General features: G+C 34.5%; 2 protein-coding genes and 1 long non-coding RNA gene across 7 annotated transcripts; 2 read left to right on the top strand and 1 right to left on the bottom strand.

Moving 5' to 3' along the window:
* Positions 1-2,114: 2,114 nt before the first annotated feature.
* LOC105427081 (uncharacterized) lies at positions 2,115-6,966 on the top strand. Of its 4 annotated transcripts, none has more exons than XM_011638638.3 (5): positions 2,115-2,603; positions 4,173-4,491; positions 4,582-4,854; positions 4,931-5,113; positions 5,278-6,966. In XM_011638638.3, exons 1-5 carry the CDS (start codon positions 2,439-2,441, stop codon positions 5,646-5,648), a joined length of 1,311 nt encoding a protein of 436 aa, XP_011636940.1. In that variant the 5' UTR covers positions 2,115-2,438; the 3' UTR covers positions 5,649-6,966. The 4 variants fall into 4 exon arrangements, with proteins under 4 accessions (XP_011636940.1, XP_088935476.1, XP_088935474.1 ...); XM_089079350.1 differs by lacking the exon at positions 2,115-2,603 and adding an exon at positions 2,890-3,030; XM_089079348.1 differs by lacking the exon at positions 2,115-2,603 and adding an exon at positions 3,128-3,476.
* A 668-nt stretch (positions 6,967-7,634) lies between these two features.
* On the bottom strand, positions 7,635-20,412 carry Sam-S (S-adenosylmethionine Synthetase). 2 transcript variants are annotated; one of them, XM_089079352.1, is made up of 10 exons: positions 20,183-20,412; positions 17,897-18,754; positions 13,702-13,779; positions 13,215-13,337; positions 12,569-12,681; positions 10,642-10,785; positions 10,066-10,284; positions 9,772-9,954; positions 9,516-9,649; positions 7,635-9,383 (listed from the first exon to the last, which is right to left on the bottom strand). In XM_089079352.1, exons 2-10 carry the CDS (start codon positions 18,009-18,011, stop codon positions 9,278-9,280), a joined length of 1,215 nt encoding a protein of 404 aa, XP_088935478.1. In that variant the 5' UTR covers positions 18,012-18,754; positions 20,183-20,412; the 3' UTR covers positions 7,635-9,277. The 2 variants fall into 2 exon arrangements, with proteins under 2 accessions (XP_088935478.1, XP_088935477.1); XM_089079351.1 differs by lacking the exon at positions 12,569-12,681 and adding an exon at positions 11,732-11,844 and having other exon boundaries at positions 20,183-20,408.
* On the top strand, positions 15,987-18,342 carry LOC148935976 (uncharacterized). Its single transcript, XR_016139808.1, has 2 exons — positions 15,987-16,330; positions 16,831-18,342. It is a non-coding gene; the product is annotated as an uncharacterized LOC148935976 (long non-coding RNA).
* Positions 20,413-21,471: the final 1,059 nt, after the last annotated feature.

Raw genomic sequence — 21,471 nt, 5'->3', positions numbered from 1 at the left:
CTATTTTCATGCTAAAAGATTTAATATATTTTGAAAAAAATTACATTTATTTCACAATTATTTATAAAAACAAATATTTATTAAAATAAAAAAAGAAGAACAGAGAGAAAAGGAAACAGATAAAATGATGTATTCTCAAAGAAAATACAAGATGAACGTTGATTTGTTGTCTTGTGTGCCATATTAAAATATCCAATAATATTTTAAACTTTATCTTTGAAAAACAGGTGTTCGCAACGAGTGCCGACAATTTCCATTTGAGAACGGAAGCGATTCGGAGTGTGACTTCGACTTAATTAATTTAATCAGAGACTAATTCAATCAATAGAAAAATTTGTAGCTATATAATTTAATGCTCTTCACTTTCTTTATAATAAATTTAATAATCTTATCTATATCAACAAAAACTTTTTCATTACATATATTCTCTCGTTTCTTCTTCGTCGATGTTCTTTTTTTCATCTATTTCGTAGATAATTGAGATAATTGTACCCCTCGATTTGGACAACTCAATTCGTTATTATACGATTCATTATTATGTCGATATTATACGAAAGCCACTAATGAAATCACGCTGTTCGATTGTTAGCAACTTATTCGTGCCATCTCGATCTCTGCATTACCGTCTCGAAAAAGAGATCTGCGTTTACAACCAATCATGCGCGGATTTGTAATCTCATCCCTAAACACAATTTTTTAGAAATGTCCTAATATTGGAAAAATCATACATTAATTGCAGAATGAAAATTATGTGGGATCACATATCTCGCAAAGGAGCGTTTCTAAGTTATTTTATTGATATTGACTTTAGTTTTCACGAAGAATCGATGATAGAATCTGTCATGTTTGATTATCGATGCGTAAGAGTGAAAAGCAACGCGTTTTTATAAAGAAACAAATTATTTGTGATGTCATTATTATCATCGTTATCTTTTTCAGTAATGAATCGGTAATAATGTTAAATCTTTTTTTTAGTAACAGAATAATGATAACGCAGTTATATTTTTTGGACAATGATAACAAATCGTTACTTTTAACATTTTTTAGCATCTATTTTGCAGTTATTACGTTCTCTGGATATATTTTTTCTTTATGTCTTGAATTAAAATGTGAATTAGTTAAATTAAATTTCTTTTGAAATTACTTAAATATTATTTTATTACCTACTTTTTCTTTTGAACTCGAGAAATGAATATTATCCGAAGACAATAAGAATCAATTCTTGCAACTCTCTGATTTATAAGTAATGTTTGTGCTCTATCAAGTTTACCAATATTCTAAAGATATATTATGTCGTTTAATATATATGAAAATAAAAACAAAATTAAGGCCAATTAAATTGCATGTTTTTGCGGAATTTACACAAGCTTGCCTTTATTAGATTCATTTCAATGAAATCATGCTTAACTTGATTGACGATTAATTTATCCGATAGAGTTGTTTAAAACAAAACAATCTAATTAATTCCCAATTCAATCTTTTTTCCTAGATGTATATAAAAAAAATTAACGCAACTTACGCTAACAAAATAGCGCAGATATTTGTTAGATTTTTTATTGATTAAATCAATTGGAGTTTATGCTCAAAGTCGCCCTCAGTTCGATAATGAAGTTCGATCCGCTCGCGGATTAAATAAATTCAACCTATCCGTCGATATACGTCCGTCCGGACGACCGTGGAATGCCGCCTTCATTGTCCACGGCGGTTTTAACCCGAGTCGAAGAGATGGAGATGGAGATGGAGATAGATGAAAGAGGAAGAGAGAGGAAGCGAAGAGACTCGCGATAGCGGGAAGAACCGTCGCCGCCAACGCGCGTTTGCCGGGCAGTTCCATTTTTCTCCTGAGGGAAGCTGGGCAGGGCTCGCATTTCCCGCCGTTGGGAAGAATGGAAAATCAATAATCTCGCTATCGCCCTTACCGACTCTCGCGCGCGGGGCTACGGCGTCCGAGTCTCGGCGTTGCTTCCCTGCTTCTCCCCTCCACACCGCGCGCGCCACCGCCGCACCATTTTGACGCGCGCTCCAGAAATCTCTCGGAGGTCGCTCCCTCTCGCTCCCACTCGCGTCGGCGCCCATCGCGCATCTCCTTCGCTCTTTCGTGCGCGCGCGCGTGGATATCGTTTCCTTCGACGAAATGTGCAGTGCTGCCAGTCCAACGTCGCACGCGCTCGCCATTGAGGACAACCGCCATTATAGATTCCGTTGTGAGTGACCGAGTCCGTTGGCGATTGCGAATCTTCCCACGGAAAACTCCGATTTGCGCTCCCCGAAACATCACGCGCCGATAGTGCACTTGTCGCATATTCGAAAACAGGGATAGAGATACAATACCGAGGGGAAAGAAAAGGGGGGGAGAGAGACGAAAGTGGGCAAGAAGCCGTGATATAGACAGGTCGTGTACGGACGAACGACTGCCCACGGCCGGGAAAAGACGCGCGATGAAAACGTACAGCAGGAAAAAGGGCGACAGCCCGAGCAACGTAATCATCCATGTGAACGAGCTGTGCCGGCTCTGCCTTGCCAAGGAGGAGGAAATGGTGCCGATCTACGAGGATGAGACCGTGCCGATGCCGCTACGGATTCTCTCCTGTGTCAACATCGAGGTGGGTCGGAAGGTTGAGGGAAGCCACGCGTAACGTCGGCGAGCCGCGACGTATTCGTTACCGTCGTCATCGCGAGTCGCGAGCACGTACGACTCGCGACGGGGCAATAGTAATCAGCGGCCGGGGGGGCCGCTCATCGAAAAATAGGAATCTAGTTTATCTCTCTGCGCGCCGCGCCGCACAGCGTCCGTCCTCTCGCATTATCTCCCTCCTTCGCGTCCTCTGATGTGGCGCACAAACACCAATTACATGTGAATGCGCGCGCGCGCGCGCGCGCGCGCGCGAGCAAATGCGTCAAATCCAGTTGCCTCGACGTATACGTATGTGTGAGGTAATGAGGTGGTGTGTGCGTGACGTCATCAGCGGTACAACGTTGCGCAAAGCAACTACCGGCTTTACCGAGTTATCGACGAGTTGAATGCGATAGGTACGACGCCTTTTACTGCGCGCCGCCTTTCGTCGTCTCTCATTACAGAGACCTAGAATCGCGCGGAGGCGTCTCGGTTTACCCTACGAATTTATAGAGATCTGTAATGCTATGTCGGACGTGTAGCGTCCCTGTGACATGTTTCCTTCGACACAGTCGCAGGCGAGCTCCGAGGAATTTGATGATTTTCTGGCTAAAGTCGTTTCCGGATCGTTATCTAGGATGGACAAGTTTTTATTTCGCATCATTGCGCATTTCTGCCTTCACTGTCCAATTTCGATTTTGTTTAGTTAATTTTCGACATTCTACTACTGTTGCGCCTATTGCGTCCAGCGGTCTGTTTTGATCCAGTTAAGATCACGATCAGTATAAGGAGTGAGATGATTTTTTGCTGGCGCCTGCTTCTCTCGATCGTGGAGAACATCCCAGCTTCCGCATTTCAATTTGTATTATTGAATTGTTGAGGAAAATACTAGATGGATTTTGAATAATTGATGTTATTTTTTTAATTTTGAAGATTTATGTTTATCTTTGCTCACATTATGCTAGAAAAACACAATAGATTTGAAATACATTAAAGGTTTTTGTATTTTTTTTGTTAGATTTTACTAACATTATACCGCAGAAATGTTAAAATGATTTTGAATAGATTTTTTTAATTTCATATGCTTTTATACTAATTCTTACACTGTGTTACGGAAATGCTGAATAGATTTTAAATACTTGACATTAGAGATTTTTTAATATTAGATACTTTATATCTATTACTTTTATATTAGTCTTTGCTTTTTGCATTGCGTTATTGCATTTACTGTAGTACTAGTGTAAAACATCTATGCAAATATATGTATATAAATGATAAAATTTATATATTAATGTCAATTAAACTATCCATTATGTTCGAATTTAATCAAAGTTAACAAAATAAATAAATGTATTTAAATAGGAAGTAAGTAATTCAAATATTACTTGGTTAGATGAGATTTAAACACCATATATTAATATTTTAATTTTTGAATTGGTCAAGTAAATTCAAGCAGCATTTAACTTTTGTTATAACTATGTGACGTTTATTTATTATCTTTAGAATATAACAATAAAAAATTAATAAACTTGAAAGTCTGATATTTTTGATCTTTCAGGTTTATGAACAGGATGGCCTACCTAACATGATATGTCATCCCTGTAAATATCAATTGGAAAAGTCTTATCAGTTTAGAAAGAAATGTCAGGCCGCAGATGCCAAGCTCAGGAAACATATGAAGTTGATACAGCAATTAACTGGACAGGATGAAGAAGGCGAGAACCAGGATAGCAAAGATGAATCCATGGAATCCAATACTGGAAAATCTAAGCAAGTTAAGCAGCTATTAGCAGATCTAGTTTCGACAAAAGGTGAAATGGCAGATGGAAATCCCATTGAAGTAACGGAAGAGGAACTCGTTGGTGGTTATATTCTGGGTATGTTTTTTTATTATTGACGAGTAACATTGAAAAATGTTTATAAACATTTAATTGATATACGTGTATCGTCGTTATATGAATACACAGGAATGAATTCCGAAAATCCAGAGATGGAGGAAAATGTCTCCGAGGACCCACAGAACATCACACTGATGCCTGCTGAAGAACGAACAGCAAAAGCGCGATGCACAATAAGAACGTCGCGCATTAAGCAGGAACAGGAATCCGACGAAGATGCGGATGACGTGCAAAGAACGATCACAAACGTTGATCACAAAAACGTTTACATGATGGAGGTCACCAGCAATAATCCCGCTACGGCTGAATCGTTGAAGTTACAGCCTATGGGTGACACAATAGGTGAGAAATGATATCTGAAACAAAGGAAGAACGTGACTAGAATCGAAAATATGCGTTTTGTAAATATGCATTGCAGTTGATGCTAATCCAGAACTGAAAGTCTTTAAATGCGACAAATGCCCGAAAGCGTTTACACGGAGGATAATGTTAAAGAGCCATCAATCGGTGCATTCCACGCAGAGAGGGTACACGTGTCAAGCATGCGAAAAATGGTTCCCGACAAGATCCGCATTGGTTAGACACGAACGTACACATACAGGTTGATATTATTTTGCATTAATACAATCGTAAGAAAATGCAATTTCTTTTTGATTAAATTTATCATTATTTGTCGACACAAAATCCATTTTAATAGCAAAAACTATAACTAATTGATTTATCATTAAAAAATATGTAATTTGCGTCTCTATCTTTTATTTACAGGTGAAAAACCGTTTGGTTGCAACATTTGCCACCGTGCTTTCGCGCAGAAGGAGATTTTATTCCGACATTTAATGACGCATTCTGGCCAAAAACCATTCCAATGTCAGAACTGCGAAAAGAGCTTCACGCAGCGAGAAGCACTCAAAGTACACATGCGTCGGCATCAGAAATTAAATCCAAATGATATCCAATTGCATCATTGCCAGCTTTGTCCGAAAGCGTTCTGTCATGCATCCGGCCTCAGCAGGCACTTAGTTACTCACACTGGTAGAACATACAAGTGTGTCGAGTGCGAGAAAACTTTTACTGATAAGAGTTCATTGCTGAGGCATAGTCGTATCCATGCGCCCAAGAAAATTATAGCAAATTGAGCAACGTTATCGTTGCTCAGTTTGTTGTGATTCTCCTGAGATCTTGTGGATACAAAAGGATCCTTTGAAACAGAACGTACATCAGAAGATTAAACTTGTATTGTCGATATTGATGAGAAAATTTTAACAGCGATTTTCGAAAATTTATATAATTATTTCATTGACATAATTTAGTTAACTTTATCTGTAATTTGTATATTTAATATCAAAGAAGATTAAGTATATGTTTGTTTAGTCACTTTTATATAAATGTTATCAAATATTTGTACAATTTGAAAAATTACATAATTTGTGTATAATATACAGGGTGTAACATAAAAAGCGCCCACGAATTATATAGTGTTATTCCTTGTAAAAATCTGAGTCGAAATGTTCTGAATTATTTTCTTCTATTTTGCTTAATGAAACAGTTATTACTGAGTGAATCTGATTCAATCACCGCTGTCCTTTAGACATCATAGACGTCAAGTAACAGCATGCCTGGCAGTATGCGTGAGCATATGTCACGCCTGTCTAAAAGACGGCGGTGATTGGATCAGATTCACTCAGTAATAACTGTTTCATTAAGCAAAATAGAAAAAAATGATTCATGATATTTCGACTATATATACATACATGCATTATATATACAAATGGAACTTTAAAATATAAAATTATAAGTCAAGATTTAAAAAAATTTAGGACAGTATTCATAGTTTGTTTTTATATTTAAAATTATCTTAAGTAAGATTATATAGCCATCTTATCGATTAGAATGTAATGTTAAGATGATCTTAAACATAAGAACTGAAATTATGAATCACCCTTAAAAGAACTGAAATTATGAATCACCCTTGGAATTTTAATATGAAATTTTGAACGCAAATTGATTTCAAATAAACAACGACAAAACAAATGCAGCATATAACAATAAATTCAAGTACATATACATCAATAACGACTTATACAAGAGTGACTATAATAAACCTAATACTAGTTTTAACTTCTGAACATTTATTAAATTTATGAAATCTATGAAGTCTAAAGATTATAATCTATTCTTTTTTATATTAAGTGCAATTTGAATTAAACATTTGTAACGTATTAAAAATGTCACGTAGCCGAATATATGTTTAACAATGCTTGACATAATAATAAATACATTAGCATAATTTAGTTTTTTTGCATAAGGCAGCAATGATTATATTCTTATATTTCCATCTATAAATATTATATTCTTATATAATTTTGATATTTTAAGATCATATCATGTATTTCCTGCAATGTACGTGACTATTAATAATGTATATAAAGTTCTAAATAAAAAGATATCAATGGATTTATGTCATTCATGTACACAAAATACTATTTTATTATGACTATCGATAACTGTATGATAACTGTTCATATATAACCGTTCAATTTTCTAAAAAATCATTTTGTTTTATGTGCGTGCGTGCGTGTATATTAGTATGTAAGTGATAGAAAAAAACCTCTTGAAACAACAAAATTACTCTAAAAAAAAGTTGAGATATTGCGAAGTCTTACGTATATGGAAATAAGAGAGAGAAAGTTATGTTGATGTGTATCTTCTATGTTTTATTTAAATTTATTTTACTGGATACGCGCAATCTATAGTACTTTACATTGTAAAAGTATTGCTATAATGTAACAAAAATGCACGGCAAGGTGGAAATATGAGAGCTATTTGATTATAGAGATTACTCTACATGTTACAATTGTTTATACATTTTGTTATATCGTTGAATACTAAAGAGTGATCGTGCAAATGCATATAAAAATTGTCTATTACGCTCGCGAACTACACAGCCAGTCGCAGCGTCTTGTGCGACAGAGCTCATGTCGTTTGTCGGGGAAACCTTCACAGAAATGCAATATTGGTCCGTCAAGTGCAGATTATGTGTCGCTAAAACGTATAGGAAGATCGAGGATTAAATATGCCTTGCTTATGTAATGATGCGGTAGTACACAAAACGACAGGGAATGTTTTTATTAAAAAATCCGCTTTATTTTTTGTCTTTTTTCTTTCACGATATTGTGCACTATTACATATTACCGATATAATTAACAAATCGCACACATCAATTCTGGCAAAGAGCGACTAAAATCTTTTTACATTACTGTTTTGTTTCTTTAGATCCGACAATGTCGGACAGTCGGTACCAAAAAAAACAATGAAAAATTCTACAATATTTTCGAGCTCCGTCACACGATCTGTGCTGGACCTCTACCGGGATTAAATTTTCAATGGTTTCGTTTTCTTTAATCTGCCGCAATTGTTCTATTTAATTAAAATAATAGCAAAGGGGGAAATGACTGTACACTTTGTGGAACGAACAAACACGTTTGCATAGTTAAGAATATTACACCGTAGTATTCGCGTACTATAAAACGATGAAGTCTAATTTCATAACGAAGCTGTTCACAATTCGACTAATGATCTTTAAATATCCTAAAATATTTAACAATGGTTTATCTATCCGATAATGCATCCGGCTCGGTATTATATCGCAGCTATCACTCGCAAAACTCGTAAACCTGACACGAATGCGCGTAACGCACAAACGTCATTTCCTTCTTTGCTACACGTACATGCCAAGAGAGGACATGTTATTTTCATCAATTTACAGTTCTCTCCTCAACGATTAATAATTCTAATGGAGATACGTACACGAAAGATCGATTGACATTTCGATAAGCGTCACTAGCGAAATAAAACACAAACTTATGTAAATCTGTGGTATGTATCCGTATTCCGATTATAAAACTCAGCTAATTAAATTGAAGTATCGAACTTCCATGTACGTGGCGAGGGACTACTACTGATACATTTAAAAACCTATGAAATTGCAGTACATTTACATTGCAATGTAAATGTATTGCAGTACATTACATTTCCCAAATCTGTAAACACGCATACGCGCATATATCATATAACGCTTGTTTATACAATTTTTTTTTAGATGAAAATTTGTCACTGATTGATGAAGTTTCTTTTTCCCTTACTTTTTTATGTAAGCAAAAAGCATCAACATGCATCAGCGACAAAATGATTGATTGGCTGTTACTAAACAGGATTGCATTATCAGTTGACAAAAGCTTTCGGGTATCTGGACATGGAAAACTTGGACGAGTTCCATGGTCAACTCAGTTCGCTTTTTTTCCTCACGTGATGCATATTATATCTAGATATTTGTTGTGCCGTTTTGTTAAGAAATGCCACCACACGAAGAACCGAAAAGAATGAAGAAAGAAATGACTGTTCATACATAGAAGTTATGAACGAGATTTGTACTATGCCTGTCGTCACATATATATGTGTGTATATATATATATATTATAATGCAAGTATTTTACGGCAAAAAACAGAACTAGAAAGAGAACTGCCCATACCTAGTTTTCTCTATTGCTAAGTATTGGCGTGAAAAATCTATGGTCTCGATGGTGGCTGCGGCATGGAGATCGAAGTACCTCAAACGATATTCTTTTTTGTTTTTAATTTGTAATACACGCTTACTTCTCTGAGAGAAAGATAGAGAGGAGGAGAGTTAGAGAAAGAGAAAGAGATGTTCTATCGGATATCTAAAACCGAGAAACGCCAAGAGACCAAATTAAAATTCATCCTCTCATCAATCGAGAATCAATTTTTTTGGTTGCTCCCATGTGAAACCATCTCGTCCGAAGTGACCGTATGTACTGGTTTGTTGATAAATAGGATTGCGAAGATTCAACTCCCTAAAAAAAAATTATATGCCTTAATTCATTTACCTCTTCTTGTGTGTTTAGCTTATCAATAAATTTTCATTTATTGTAATATAAAAGCAAAATTATTATAAAATATTAAAATTATTTAACAAATATACGCACTTGACAATTTTTCCGGGTCGCAAATCAAAATTTTTGTTCACTATATCTAAGAGTTCGTTTTGAGAGCGCGTAGATGTACCATAATCGAAAACTGTGATTGATAATGGTTCCGCCACTCCAATGGCATAAGACACCTAATATAAAAAATAAATTTTTTTATATACAAAGATAAAATTTTGCATTATCGAAAAATGATTACAGAAAAGAATTGCTCCATTTATGAGGATAAGAGTACTTAGATATTTGTAAATCTTACCTGTACAAGACAACGTCTGCAAAGTCCAGCTTTTACAAGAGATTTGGCAACCCATCTTGCGGCATATGCAGCCGATCTATCAACTTTTGTAAAATCTTTACCGGAAAATGCACCACCACCATGTGCTCCCCAACCACCATATGTATCTACGATGATCTTTCGTCCAGTAAGACCAGCATCACTCTGAACATTTTAATAACAGTACGTCAAAGCAATTTATAAAATATACTTCTTATTTAAGATTTATGAATAATTTTATCGATTATGTCACGTAATTTGAGGTTTTAATGATACCTGTGGTCCACCGATAATAAAAAGTCCGCAAGGATTCACATGGAAGACTGTTCTTTCATCTAAATATCTCGCTGGTATCACTTCTTTGATGACTTTCTCCATGACCGCCTTACGTAGCTCATCTAGACCGATTTTTTCGCTATGTTGCAGCGACACCACAACAGTATGAACTCTTATAGGTACACAAGCTCCATGGTCCATGATATATTCGCATGTTACCTATCGGATATATAATTACATATGTTTTTTTATAAATTATGTTAATTTTTTGAATCATAAATATTGTAAGATGATTAAGTTTCATAGGTCATTCTCAGTTAGATTTTTAACATCATAGCATTCAAGAGTAGCAAATACAAAAAATACATCATTGAATGACTATTATTGTTTCTTTTTTCATAGATCTCTGAGCACGAAAAATATCGAAATTAAGTAGATTGGAAATATTTCAATTCTTCAATACACAAATTTCTTAGATCAATAGTATTCTTTCTTTGTTAACTTGTTAAACACACGTTTTACTGATTAAACAAGAATTTTAATTCTATATAGATATATAGAATATAGAAATCAAACCTGTGTTTTTGAATCTGGACGAGCCCACCATAATTCTCCGCTTCGTCTTAGCTCGGCAATTTTCTGATTCAATTTGTGCGCCAATACAACTGTTAATGGCATACATTCATCGGTTTCATCGGTCGCATATCCAAACATTAGACCCTGATGAAAAAATTTTAATTATTCCTAATTTTAAGTCTAAATTTTAAGCCATCTCAAATTTATAAAATATAAGCTTCGAGAATCAAACAAACTTTATACATATAATTTCAAATACGTGAATAAATCATTTGTAATTATATGTCGGAATAGTAAAAATAAAATTTTTTTATAAAATAAAAGAAAGCTTAATTGAAAGTAAAAAGGCTCTTGTGAAGACAGTAAATCGTATAATCATGAAATTAAATAAAGAATTATAATTATATATAATTATTATAAAGAAATATAAAGCAGTAAATCTAACATGCAGTAAAAGGTGCCACACAGAACATAATAATATTATAAATACGGTAGAAGGAATATTATTAACAATAACGATAAAAAAGCTTAATTTACAAACTAGTTTAATTATATAATTATGTAACATGATGAAAGTTATGATTTTACTCAGTAACCATCAATCTCATTTGATATTATTATATAAAAACAACTTATATTTTCAACTAAGGGTTAAAATCTCAGTACTAAAATCGTGGTTATTCTACTGGGGAAGTTATTGATCTACAGCAGAGTAAAATATATACATTTTCAAATCCACATCACATTCATGTACAAAATATACATAGCTTTATACATTCATTCGATTTCTCTACACACCTAGTATGCCAGATTCAGCTAAAAAATTAAATAATATCTTTGTAGCAACACATTCAAACTATCGTGCAGTATACGAAAGACACTTAATATGTCGCACTTCCACCTCTATAGTGAAGAAATAAGAAAAAGGCTAGCAGATTTATAAGTAAAATAAAGAACAACAAATGATAAATGTTATTTATACAGCTACAATAAAAAGATGTATTTAGTAGAGCAGGTGATAAATGGTCAAAATAGAGAAAATAGGAGACAAAGAGAAGAAAATAATTCAACGATGGCAGTGCTAATTGACCTGATCTCCTGCTCCCACTTCCTCGTCGCTACGGTTTTCATGAACGCCTGCCGCGATATTTGGTGATTGAGCATCGAGCGCCAACAGAACATTGCACAGCTTGTAGTCAAAACCTGTAGAAATCATTAGCGTGGTGAGACAAAGATATTCACTGCTACTTCGTGTATCGACATCCTTCTTGCATGAGATTCCATCATTGAATTTTTATCAGACTGTCGATCCCACTAGTCCTGGCTTGATTAGAATTAACACCATGGCTTGTATTTTGCATGTACGAGTTCGGACCGTGAAGACCGTACGAAATATAAGAAAAAGTTTTAATCAGATAATCCATGTTATATTTTTGTTATAGTTTAGAGAATAAAGTTATATAAGAAAAGAATTTTATGATTTTATATGTATATCCGAACATAATACATACAGTCTTACTTCCTAAATATTGCAACTAATATCAGTTGCAGTTTGTTGAAAATATATTCCAGTGCTTCATTGTAAATTCAATTCCAAGATATTTCTGCTAAATAAAAAAATCTGTCACGCAGGAATTCTTCCTGCATTGTTTTTTCAAGAAACGTTCGGCGATACTATCTTATATAACAACGGTGTTTAGATTCTTGTGCAGGTGCTTGCATTCTCCTCGCGCACACGCACGCATACAAACGTAGGTGTAACACACACTTGTGACATACAGAATAGCAAAACAAATTCGAGAACATCTGTACTTTCAAGGAAGATAGGAAAAAGGGGAGGAATATAAGAAACAAAAGCTTAGGATAGATCATTGACATTGAATTTTTTTGGCTGTTCTGTGGCACGGGCTGAGAATGGGTTATGTACCTGATCACCTGCACCCACGTCCATCTCTTGTCTGTCCACATGGACACCATCCGCGATATTTGGGGATTGTTGTTCGATCGCCACCAAAAGGTTCAACGTACGCCAATCGAATCCTGCCACGATACGCTTTACGTTACAGACTTTACGCATTTCTTTGTGTGATCTTTTTTTGACCGGAAGATAATGAGCAGGATATTGATTATTCGGTCGATCGATCGATCGAGACATAGAAAATTCAAGCCAAACACTTTAATGCACATACACAAGATAGAACATTTATTCTAACAACTATTAATATTCAATATAAAAAAAAGAAAACAGAAGTTGTAAACAAAAGTTGCAAACAATGTTTGACGCTTGAATTTGCCATGGTTCGATCGTGTATTCGATTTGACAAAGGAGAATCATATGAAGCGAATTTTTTGAGGACGAGGGAGCTGATTGTGTTTCAGCCACAGAGCATGCATGTGTTATTGTATGAGTAATGATGATTCGTTGGTTTGTCGTGAGAGTAGAGATTTTAATCTTTCTCGCGCAAACAATAGAATTAACATCCAACAAAGTGTCAGAAAAAATTTTAAGAGTGACGTGCATCTGAAATTAAGGACAGATGTAACGCGAATATCGCGTTGAATCATTGCTGTACCTTTTGAAGAATCGTCGTAGCCAATGTGTTTTACTGTATCTCGAACAATTTTTTGGTAGTCCACTACAGCTTTTGACGTAATTTCCCCGCACAGAAGTATCATTCCAGTTTTTGTTACGGTTTCTATAATAAATAAAAAAAGAAATTCAATAATTTACACATCTTGATGTATATATATATATATATTTTTTTTTTTAAACAATATATTTAGTACATAATAAAATAGTATAATTGATTTCAGATATTGATATTTAAAATCAATGTCAAGACAGTTACATATAATATGTATTTAGAAAAACTATTTTTTTTTTAATCATAATTTTCAAAAACTGCCCATTTCAACAATATATTTGTGAATGCAATAAATGCAGAAGTCAAAAGTTCCGGCCTAAAACTAGTTCAGGGCCGAACAAACTAATTTATAAATAGACGCCATAATACATATTCAAGTGCTTGAAGAAATCAGCACCGTCTTGGCGAAACTTACCGCATGCTACTTTAGCGTCGGGATCTTGTTTCAGGTGTGCATCCAAAATGGCGTCGCTTATTTGATCACACATTTTGTCTGAAAAAATAAAATAAAAAGGATATAAATGAATGATATAAAAATGAATCATTGATCACAATTAAAGAATTATTACAGCTTTAAAGAATTCATAATTTTAGAATGTTAATTTTAATTGATCTATTTAATTGATTTAATTGATCTATTTAAATCTTATATAACTAGTTATAATATTTAAAGTATATTTTATAAAATTTTTAAATATCTTTTATCTAATCTAAAAAATTATTTAAACAAATTATATAATAATAAAAAAAATAAAATTCAAAATTTTACAAAAATTTAATAGAGGATAGCAAACATCAATTTTATTATATAAAAGAATTAATTTATATATATAGTAATTTTTATTTTATCTGTATTGTATTATAAATAGTATTATAAGAAAGGTAGCAAATCGCTACCTTTAGGTAGCAAATCCAAAATTAGTTCACCTAAATTGTTCACGGGACTCGTATGAACTTTCTTTCTTTATCTTTGATATAATTAGCGCCATGATCTAGAGAGGGAAATTGAATTGTTAACCATGAAGATAATTGTAAATATAAAACAAAACAAATTATTTTCAAAAAAGTAATTAAAAAAATGTAATATTTATAATTAAATTAAAATTTTCAAAAAGAATTAAATGTATATCGTTCTAAAATACCGGTAAGTTGTTGTGATAACTATTTTGAATTGTCCATCAGAAAAAAAAGTTATATAAACATTTGTTAGATATATGCAATAAATGTAACAAATGCATTTTTAATGCTTGTGTGTGTAAATAATTTTTCCTTTAAATAAAACTATTCTAAAGTATTTCATAAAGTAAATAGAATGCGACAACTTTATTATTTCGAATTGATATAAAAAATTTTTGTATCATTTTTAAATGTTAATTTGTCATTTTGCATGTTGCAAAATTTGTTTAAGTTGAAATGATTTCGTTAACGATTTATCACAGAGCAAAAGTCATTTGCGTGATTTCTCTCTTTCTAACATCATATTCGAAGATGACTATTATAAATATGCTGAATCGTGATGTTAGAAAGGAACTAAAAAAGAAGAGTAGAAAAATTAATATAAAAGCAAGAAACTTGATAAAGGATGGGGAAGATAAAAACGCCAAATATTGCTCGATGATCAAACACAAACGTTTTGTAATCACTGGCGGTCATTTCAGAGATTTCTGTCGAAAAGTGAGGGAAAAGAGAGATAGAAAAGAGAAGATATTATATACCAAAAAGAATTGATTCATAAAATGAAAATAGAACTTATTATTGATATATCCGAGATATAAAACGATCCATTTATACTATTTAATAGATATTCTTAAGATAACTATATAAAATATTTTTTTTGTATTTGATGTGAAATAATTTTTTCGTTTATTCCTCAAATTTGAAATATAAATATAACTATTGTCAATTATTTGTAATCGCTCGATTAGGACGTATCAATACTTCTAGTTATTAATTAAATAAAAAACAAAAAAAAATTTATATCTAATGAATATTAAAATGTATACTTTGATGTATTCTTCTTAAAAACAGTCCAAATGTATTTAAAAAGTAATATTAATAATGCAATATAATTAATAATTAAAATAGTCATATAACCAGTTAAAAATAAAAATAAAAATTAAGAAATTATACATTACAGATCAGATGATTTTATCCGATTTGTATTCTGATTCGATTGTATTGTTTTAAAAGTAAATTTTAATAGGAGCATTTTTCACTTTTAGCGCGTATGTTCTTTTCATATATGCTTTTGTAACTATCATCTTTACCATGAATCTATAATTATATACGCGATAAAGTTATTATTATTATTCATTGTCGGTCGAATGCTGCAATTTCAAGCGATATTTCTTACGAGGTTAATTCTAAGACTATTCTAACTAGCTAAGAAAGCCACGTAAAAAAAAAAAAAAAGAGCAGAGCCTGTAAGAGAGTCTGTAGAAAAGGAGATCTTGAAGTCAGTTTTGCTTATAATTACAACTTCTTCTTTCTCTTTCTTCTCCCTGTCTTTCTTTTGTAGAATTGTAACAGAATTTAAACGCTCGATGCGAATCGATTGGAATTTGACCATTAAAATTAATCGATCCTAAAAGAAGAAACATCAACAAACATTCGAGCGGCATCGACAAGAGAGCCGGTTACGCCATCTGTGTCGCGAATAGAACCATCTAGAAGTTCTAGAGGAAAATGGCGAACGGTTTTTCGCGCATGACAAACGAGCGTGCTGATGATGCATTGTTTTCGGATTCGCAGAAATAACAGTAGTAAACTATGAAGAAGCAAATTTATAGAACGATTGCATTCATCTTCCTCACTGCTTCTGACTTAGCCATTTCCTTTTTCTAGTTCACAGTCCTGTCTATAACATAGAGAGCGATAAATCTTGGTTAATTTGCATTAGTTAAATGTTAAATGATATACTTTCTATGTAGATTAATACGCGCGCGTGTGTGCCTATCTACATAATGTAATGATTCAGCATGATATACAGCATTGATCCAATTGCGTCTATATGTCAACATTCAACAGAACAATCTCGAAAGAATGTAAGGTCGCTACTTCTGATTCCGTTAGACTTTGAGAAGACAATAATCCTATTTTCGTCTCCATTAAAACTTTCTTTCCAATTTCCGTTAAAGTTCAAACATATATATCTACTTTAAATATGAAGTTACTATAATACTTTTAATATGAAGTTACTATATAAAATACTTTAATTATAAAACTTTAATTATGTAGATGTAGACTGCGTTCCGATATTCATTGCCAGTATTTAAAATATATGATTATGTATAATCATATAATCATATATATATATATATATATATATATATACATATACATATATATATAAAGCCTGTTCTTTAATTGAACTTTTTGCACAGGTCATCTTTTATTTTTTTTTCAACATAGATTTTCAATACTGGCAATGGCTGGAGATCGGAGAGCGTAATTCTAGTAAAGATTCTAAATTTATTCCTTGTATGCTATATCACGTTGTACTTTTTGCACTTAAGATGAAATAACAGATCTATTTTTTTTACAGAACTTCTTACACGAGTCGTCTTTTCTCTTTCTCTTTTTTTTCCCAAGAAAAAAGAGAAAAAATAAACTATACAAAAAGTTCAGCTAAAAAGAACAAATCTAAGATAGATCGAAGAGAAAAAGAAAAAAAGAATGAATGAAAAATATAACTAGTGAACAGAAAGACGATGAATAGAAGGCCCAGCTACAAGATATAACTTGTTGAGACAACGATAATCCCGCTTCTGGTGAGAAATCGCCTTCCTGCGGCAAGGAAGTTTACCGCATTTCATGCGTGCATTTCGGAGCAATGCTTCGGGTCTCTCTCGAAATGAGATCACACGACATGAGAAACAGAGGATGGAGCTGAATGCCACTTGACGTTAGTTCAATCAGAATGCTAACCGGTGTCCACCCTCGGCCGACAGTGCCATCGGCCATTGTTGCGAGCGGTTCGCGCCGATCGCGCTGCGATCGGCGCGAGCACATGGCGGCGGCGCGGCCATCGTGGTCTCCGCAAGGCGCGCGGCCAGGTCACCGTGTCGGCCGAGAACTCACAAACTCACTGGGACAATGACGAAGAGAAAAAACAAGAATTAGAAAACAAGAATTAGACAACGAGAATGTGATCACCACGATTCCATGCTATCTGTTGACTCGAGAGCGGCACGCACGAAGGCGCCGCGTATCTCGCCGTCCTTTTCTAGAACGCAATCTCAGCCGTTCATCCCGGTTGAGAAACAATCCGCGTGGTATCAGCAGAACGTAGGCGGGAAGAGGCAATCGAAGGCGATCGAATTTTCTAGAACAATTGGTGTCGATTAGAATCGTTTTGAAGGAGAGAACCGAGAGTGATTACAGAGGCGATCTTCTTCCATGGCGACGTACGCGGAACGTCGATGATGCTCGTGGTGATGATGATGGTGGTAGTGGTAGGAAAGCCGCAAAGTACAGGGGGGCGTAGGGCGAGGAGAGAGAGGGAGGAAGAGAGAGAAGGAGGGAGAGATCAGAGCTTTTTCGACCGATAATGCAGGGTCACCCGCTAAAGCCCGGCAAGGGGGTTGGGTGGTCTTCTCGGGGCTGCTCACCTGGATGTCCCTCGCCGACCGATTCCGACGTGAACAGGAACGTGGTGTCCTGCTGCAACTCAGGCGGCGCGTGACCGTTCGCGTAGCCGTTCATATGGTGTGCGGTCTCCGGCATCTTCCTACGTTTCGGGGTCGTCGCCGCCGTTGTCTCGAAGGCAGGTTCTCGCTACTCAGGATCGCTCGCTTCGCACAGATTCCACCGCGCTGTTGAGCTCCACAAGCGGTTTATGGCCGATCGCACCACGGCGAACAGACTTCTCCACGTGCCTTCTCCTTCTCCTCCTCCTTCTCGTCGTCGATGCGTTTTCTTTCACGTTTACGCGCGCTCCGCTCCGAATTACTATCTCCGTGCGGTCGATGCGGCGCAATCGGGCACAGATCGCGTCTCTCTTGCAGAGGGTTTGTACCTGTGGCTCCTTCGAGGGTGGACGCGAGCGGACGAGCGACGGCGTGCACGCGAGAGGGAGAACGGATCAGATCGGATCGGGAGAGAGCACGAGCCCCACACAGGCACACGGCACACCGCGTAATGATCGAGACAAATGGGCGAAACGACGCGCCGCGGCACGTAGCGGGAAGTGAAAGAGACTTTCCGCGGCCTGCCCCCCTCTATTTATAACCTCGGACGGTTGCCTGCGCGTTCGCTTCACACCACGATCATGTGATTCCCTTGGCCGTTCGGCGCGGAATTCGATTCGCACGAAGCCCGCGTGTGCTTGTGTCTCGTCGCCGGCCGCTCTCTCTCTCTCTCTCTCTCCCTCTCTCTCTCTCTTTCTCTCCCTCTCTCTCTCTCTCTCCCTCTCTTTCTCTCTCTCTCTTTCTCTCTGCTTCGGTCGCCTTTGTCAACTCCACGTATTCCTGTAAAATAAAGCGCTGTTTGAGACAGGATCGGAAAATGATTCGAACGGGAGCATTCCGTTGTGAAATTGTACCGTGTCCTTTTTCACACACACACACACACACACACACACACACACACACACACACACACACACACAATTTCGGAAATGAAATACTTTCTACAAAAACAGTTTCTGTCAGATGCAATTTTTTAATGAATTTTAATAACAAAATGTATATTCTGATGCTATGTACGCGATTTCAACAAGACGAATTTATCTTTTTCATAAATAAAATATATTATATATTATAATATATTATATGAATTTTAAATATATTATATGAATGAACAAATAAATAAATTGCATTGTTACAAAATTGTGTGACAACTGTGCTGATATTAATATTTTTTTAATATTAATGATTTATATATTTCGTTATAACTTCATATATTTTATATATATATAAAATACCTAAATTATTAGAAAATTTCGAATTCAGAAGATTTAAATATAAATTATATAATATTAACAATCTTATAAGTTATATTTCTCGTTAAAAAAACAATTATTTCTTTAAAGTAAAAAGGATGCATTTCATTTCACGCACGCATACATAATTTTACAACAAATTTAATTATATTATTATTAAAAAGTTATGTTATTTAACAATTCGATTTAAACAAAATTTTCGAAATTATGTGAATTTGAAAAAAACTTTAATTTAATTCAATTTGTTATAAAAAATCTTTGATTCCTTACATCCTTGCATATTTTTAATATTACCTTGTATCGAAAAATTTATTTAATTCTGTGATAAATATTCTTGATTTCTTGTAGGCATCATATTCATAAATAAATAAATTTATTATTTTTCAATTATGTTAATGTGTTTTTGAAGTATTTTATTATTTTAATGTATTTTTAATTTATAATCACTAGCATTATTTGCAATTTGCTTTAATTAAATAAATGTATTTTCACATGATTTACTGTATTATTAACTAAATGTATTTTCGCCTATTTTAACTCTCAAATATCAAAAATTTGAAATTTCTAATAATAAACAAATATCTGACGATAGTTCAAAGGTGATGACATTAGAATAAATATATGATTTATTTATTTTGACACGCTAACAGTTTTTCTGGTTTATCAACATGACACTATGATCTCCTCGACGAATATATATCACTTAGGATTCACTCTGTCATATTTTACGCTCGAAGTTTTTAATATTGCGTCATGCGAGATGATCAGTAACAGAACGTTGCGAACAGAAAGTTGCGAAATAAAAAAAAAAATCGTTCGTATTAAATGCTAAGTAGAACCGTTCTGGTCCAGGATTTTACTTTATATGTATGCGAATATTGTGGAATCGAAGGTACATTTTACAGCACCTTAATATCTAAAATAAAAGACCAATGTGTCTAGTTTGGATACTTACCGATAATATCAAATGCTTATTAGCACGTGATTCTAAGCCACGTGTGCCGCTATCTCTGAGAGTCCCAGCTCCAAAAGCGTCGAATTTCGCGTTGTCTGTTGTATCGTAGTCGTGTTCTCCTGACACAGCTGGAAATCTAATTCGTCCAAGACACAACGGAGCCGCGATTGCGAAACTCGATGCGAAACAAGATCGGGAGAGACAATCGTTATCGTCACTCGTTAGAATTGCACTATGCCACCGCGTGCGAATCGGTTAGACTTTTATATATCGCTCGGTGATCGAGAAACATTTGGAATGGAGTGGGATCGGCGAATACAGTTGTGTTATGGATGTTGTGAATGACATGTCAGTTTTGTAGGAAATTTTTACACAAATCTTTATGATCTTATTTGCTTTCTCATGGTGATGTGAACATAATTTGGGGCTTACGATATAGAATTCCAGTTCTTATGGTATAGAATTGGATTATATAGCGTAGACGAATAAAAAATATATTGAGATAAAATAAAATAAATATAAATATATTGCTAAATATATTGAGAGATTGTTCGAGGTTCGTAGTATTCAAGATCGCATTTGGCCAAGAATTTGCAAAGTAAAATAATTTTTTAATCAAGCGAGTTTGAATAAAAAAAGATCTACGAAGCAATTTTAAATTAAAGAATCTATAGAAACAAGAATCCATCTAAACAAAAATTTAGAAAGCGAGATTATAATCAAAAATTTGTGAAAAGCTGATAATGAATAATAAAAAAAAAGATGTGCAAAATTCCATATTTAAAAAAGCATGCATAAATTCGCAAAAGTAAAAACTTTAAAATCAGCAGTTCAAACATTTGTGGGCGAGTATAATATTTGATTTGTAAAATATTTTTTTGCAGTTTGTGTGTGTGTGTGTGTGTGTGTGTGTGTGTGTGTGTGTGTGTGTGTATGTGTGTGTGTTTATATTTAACCTTCTTATCATACATTTGTTTTTTCAACAATTCGACTCGCGGGCAAAATAATGAAATACATGAATAACATGTCGTAATTATAATCGAAATTGTCATCATTCAACACTATAAGTGATACGTTAATGATGTTAAACTTGTTGATCATTTCATACGTCACACATGACTTGTAAGTGATGTTATGAATCAGGTTAATGAATGCGAAGTGATTGCGCGATTGATACTTAAGTTTACGCGCGATACTGATTATCATCTATTTCTGATAGGCGATATAAATAGAAATAATCTTTCCTTCCAGCCATTTCCTTTGATAAACAACGCCCGTTAATTATAAAT

The sequence above is a fragment of the Pogonomyrmex barbatus genome, unplaced genomic scaffold (genome assembly GCF_055798465.1).
Source record: "Pogonomyrmex barbatus isolate J1 unplaced genomic scaffold, ASM5579846v1 scaffold3, whole genome shotgun sequence".
Lineage (NCBI taxonomy): Eukaryota > Metazoa > Arthropoda > Insecta > Hymenoptera > Formicidae > Pogonomyrmex > Pogonomyrmex barbatus.
Note: the sequence above shows the minus strand (reverse complement) of the source record. Positions and strands in the feature narration are given on the sequence as shown.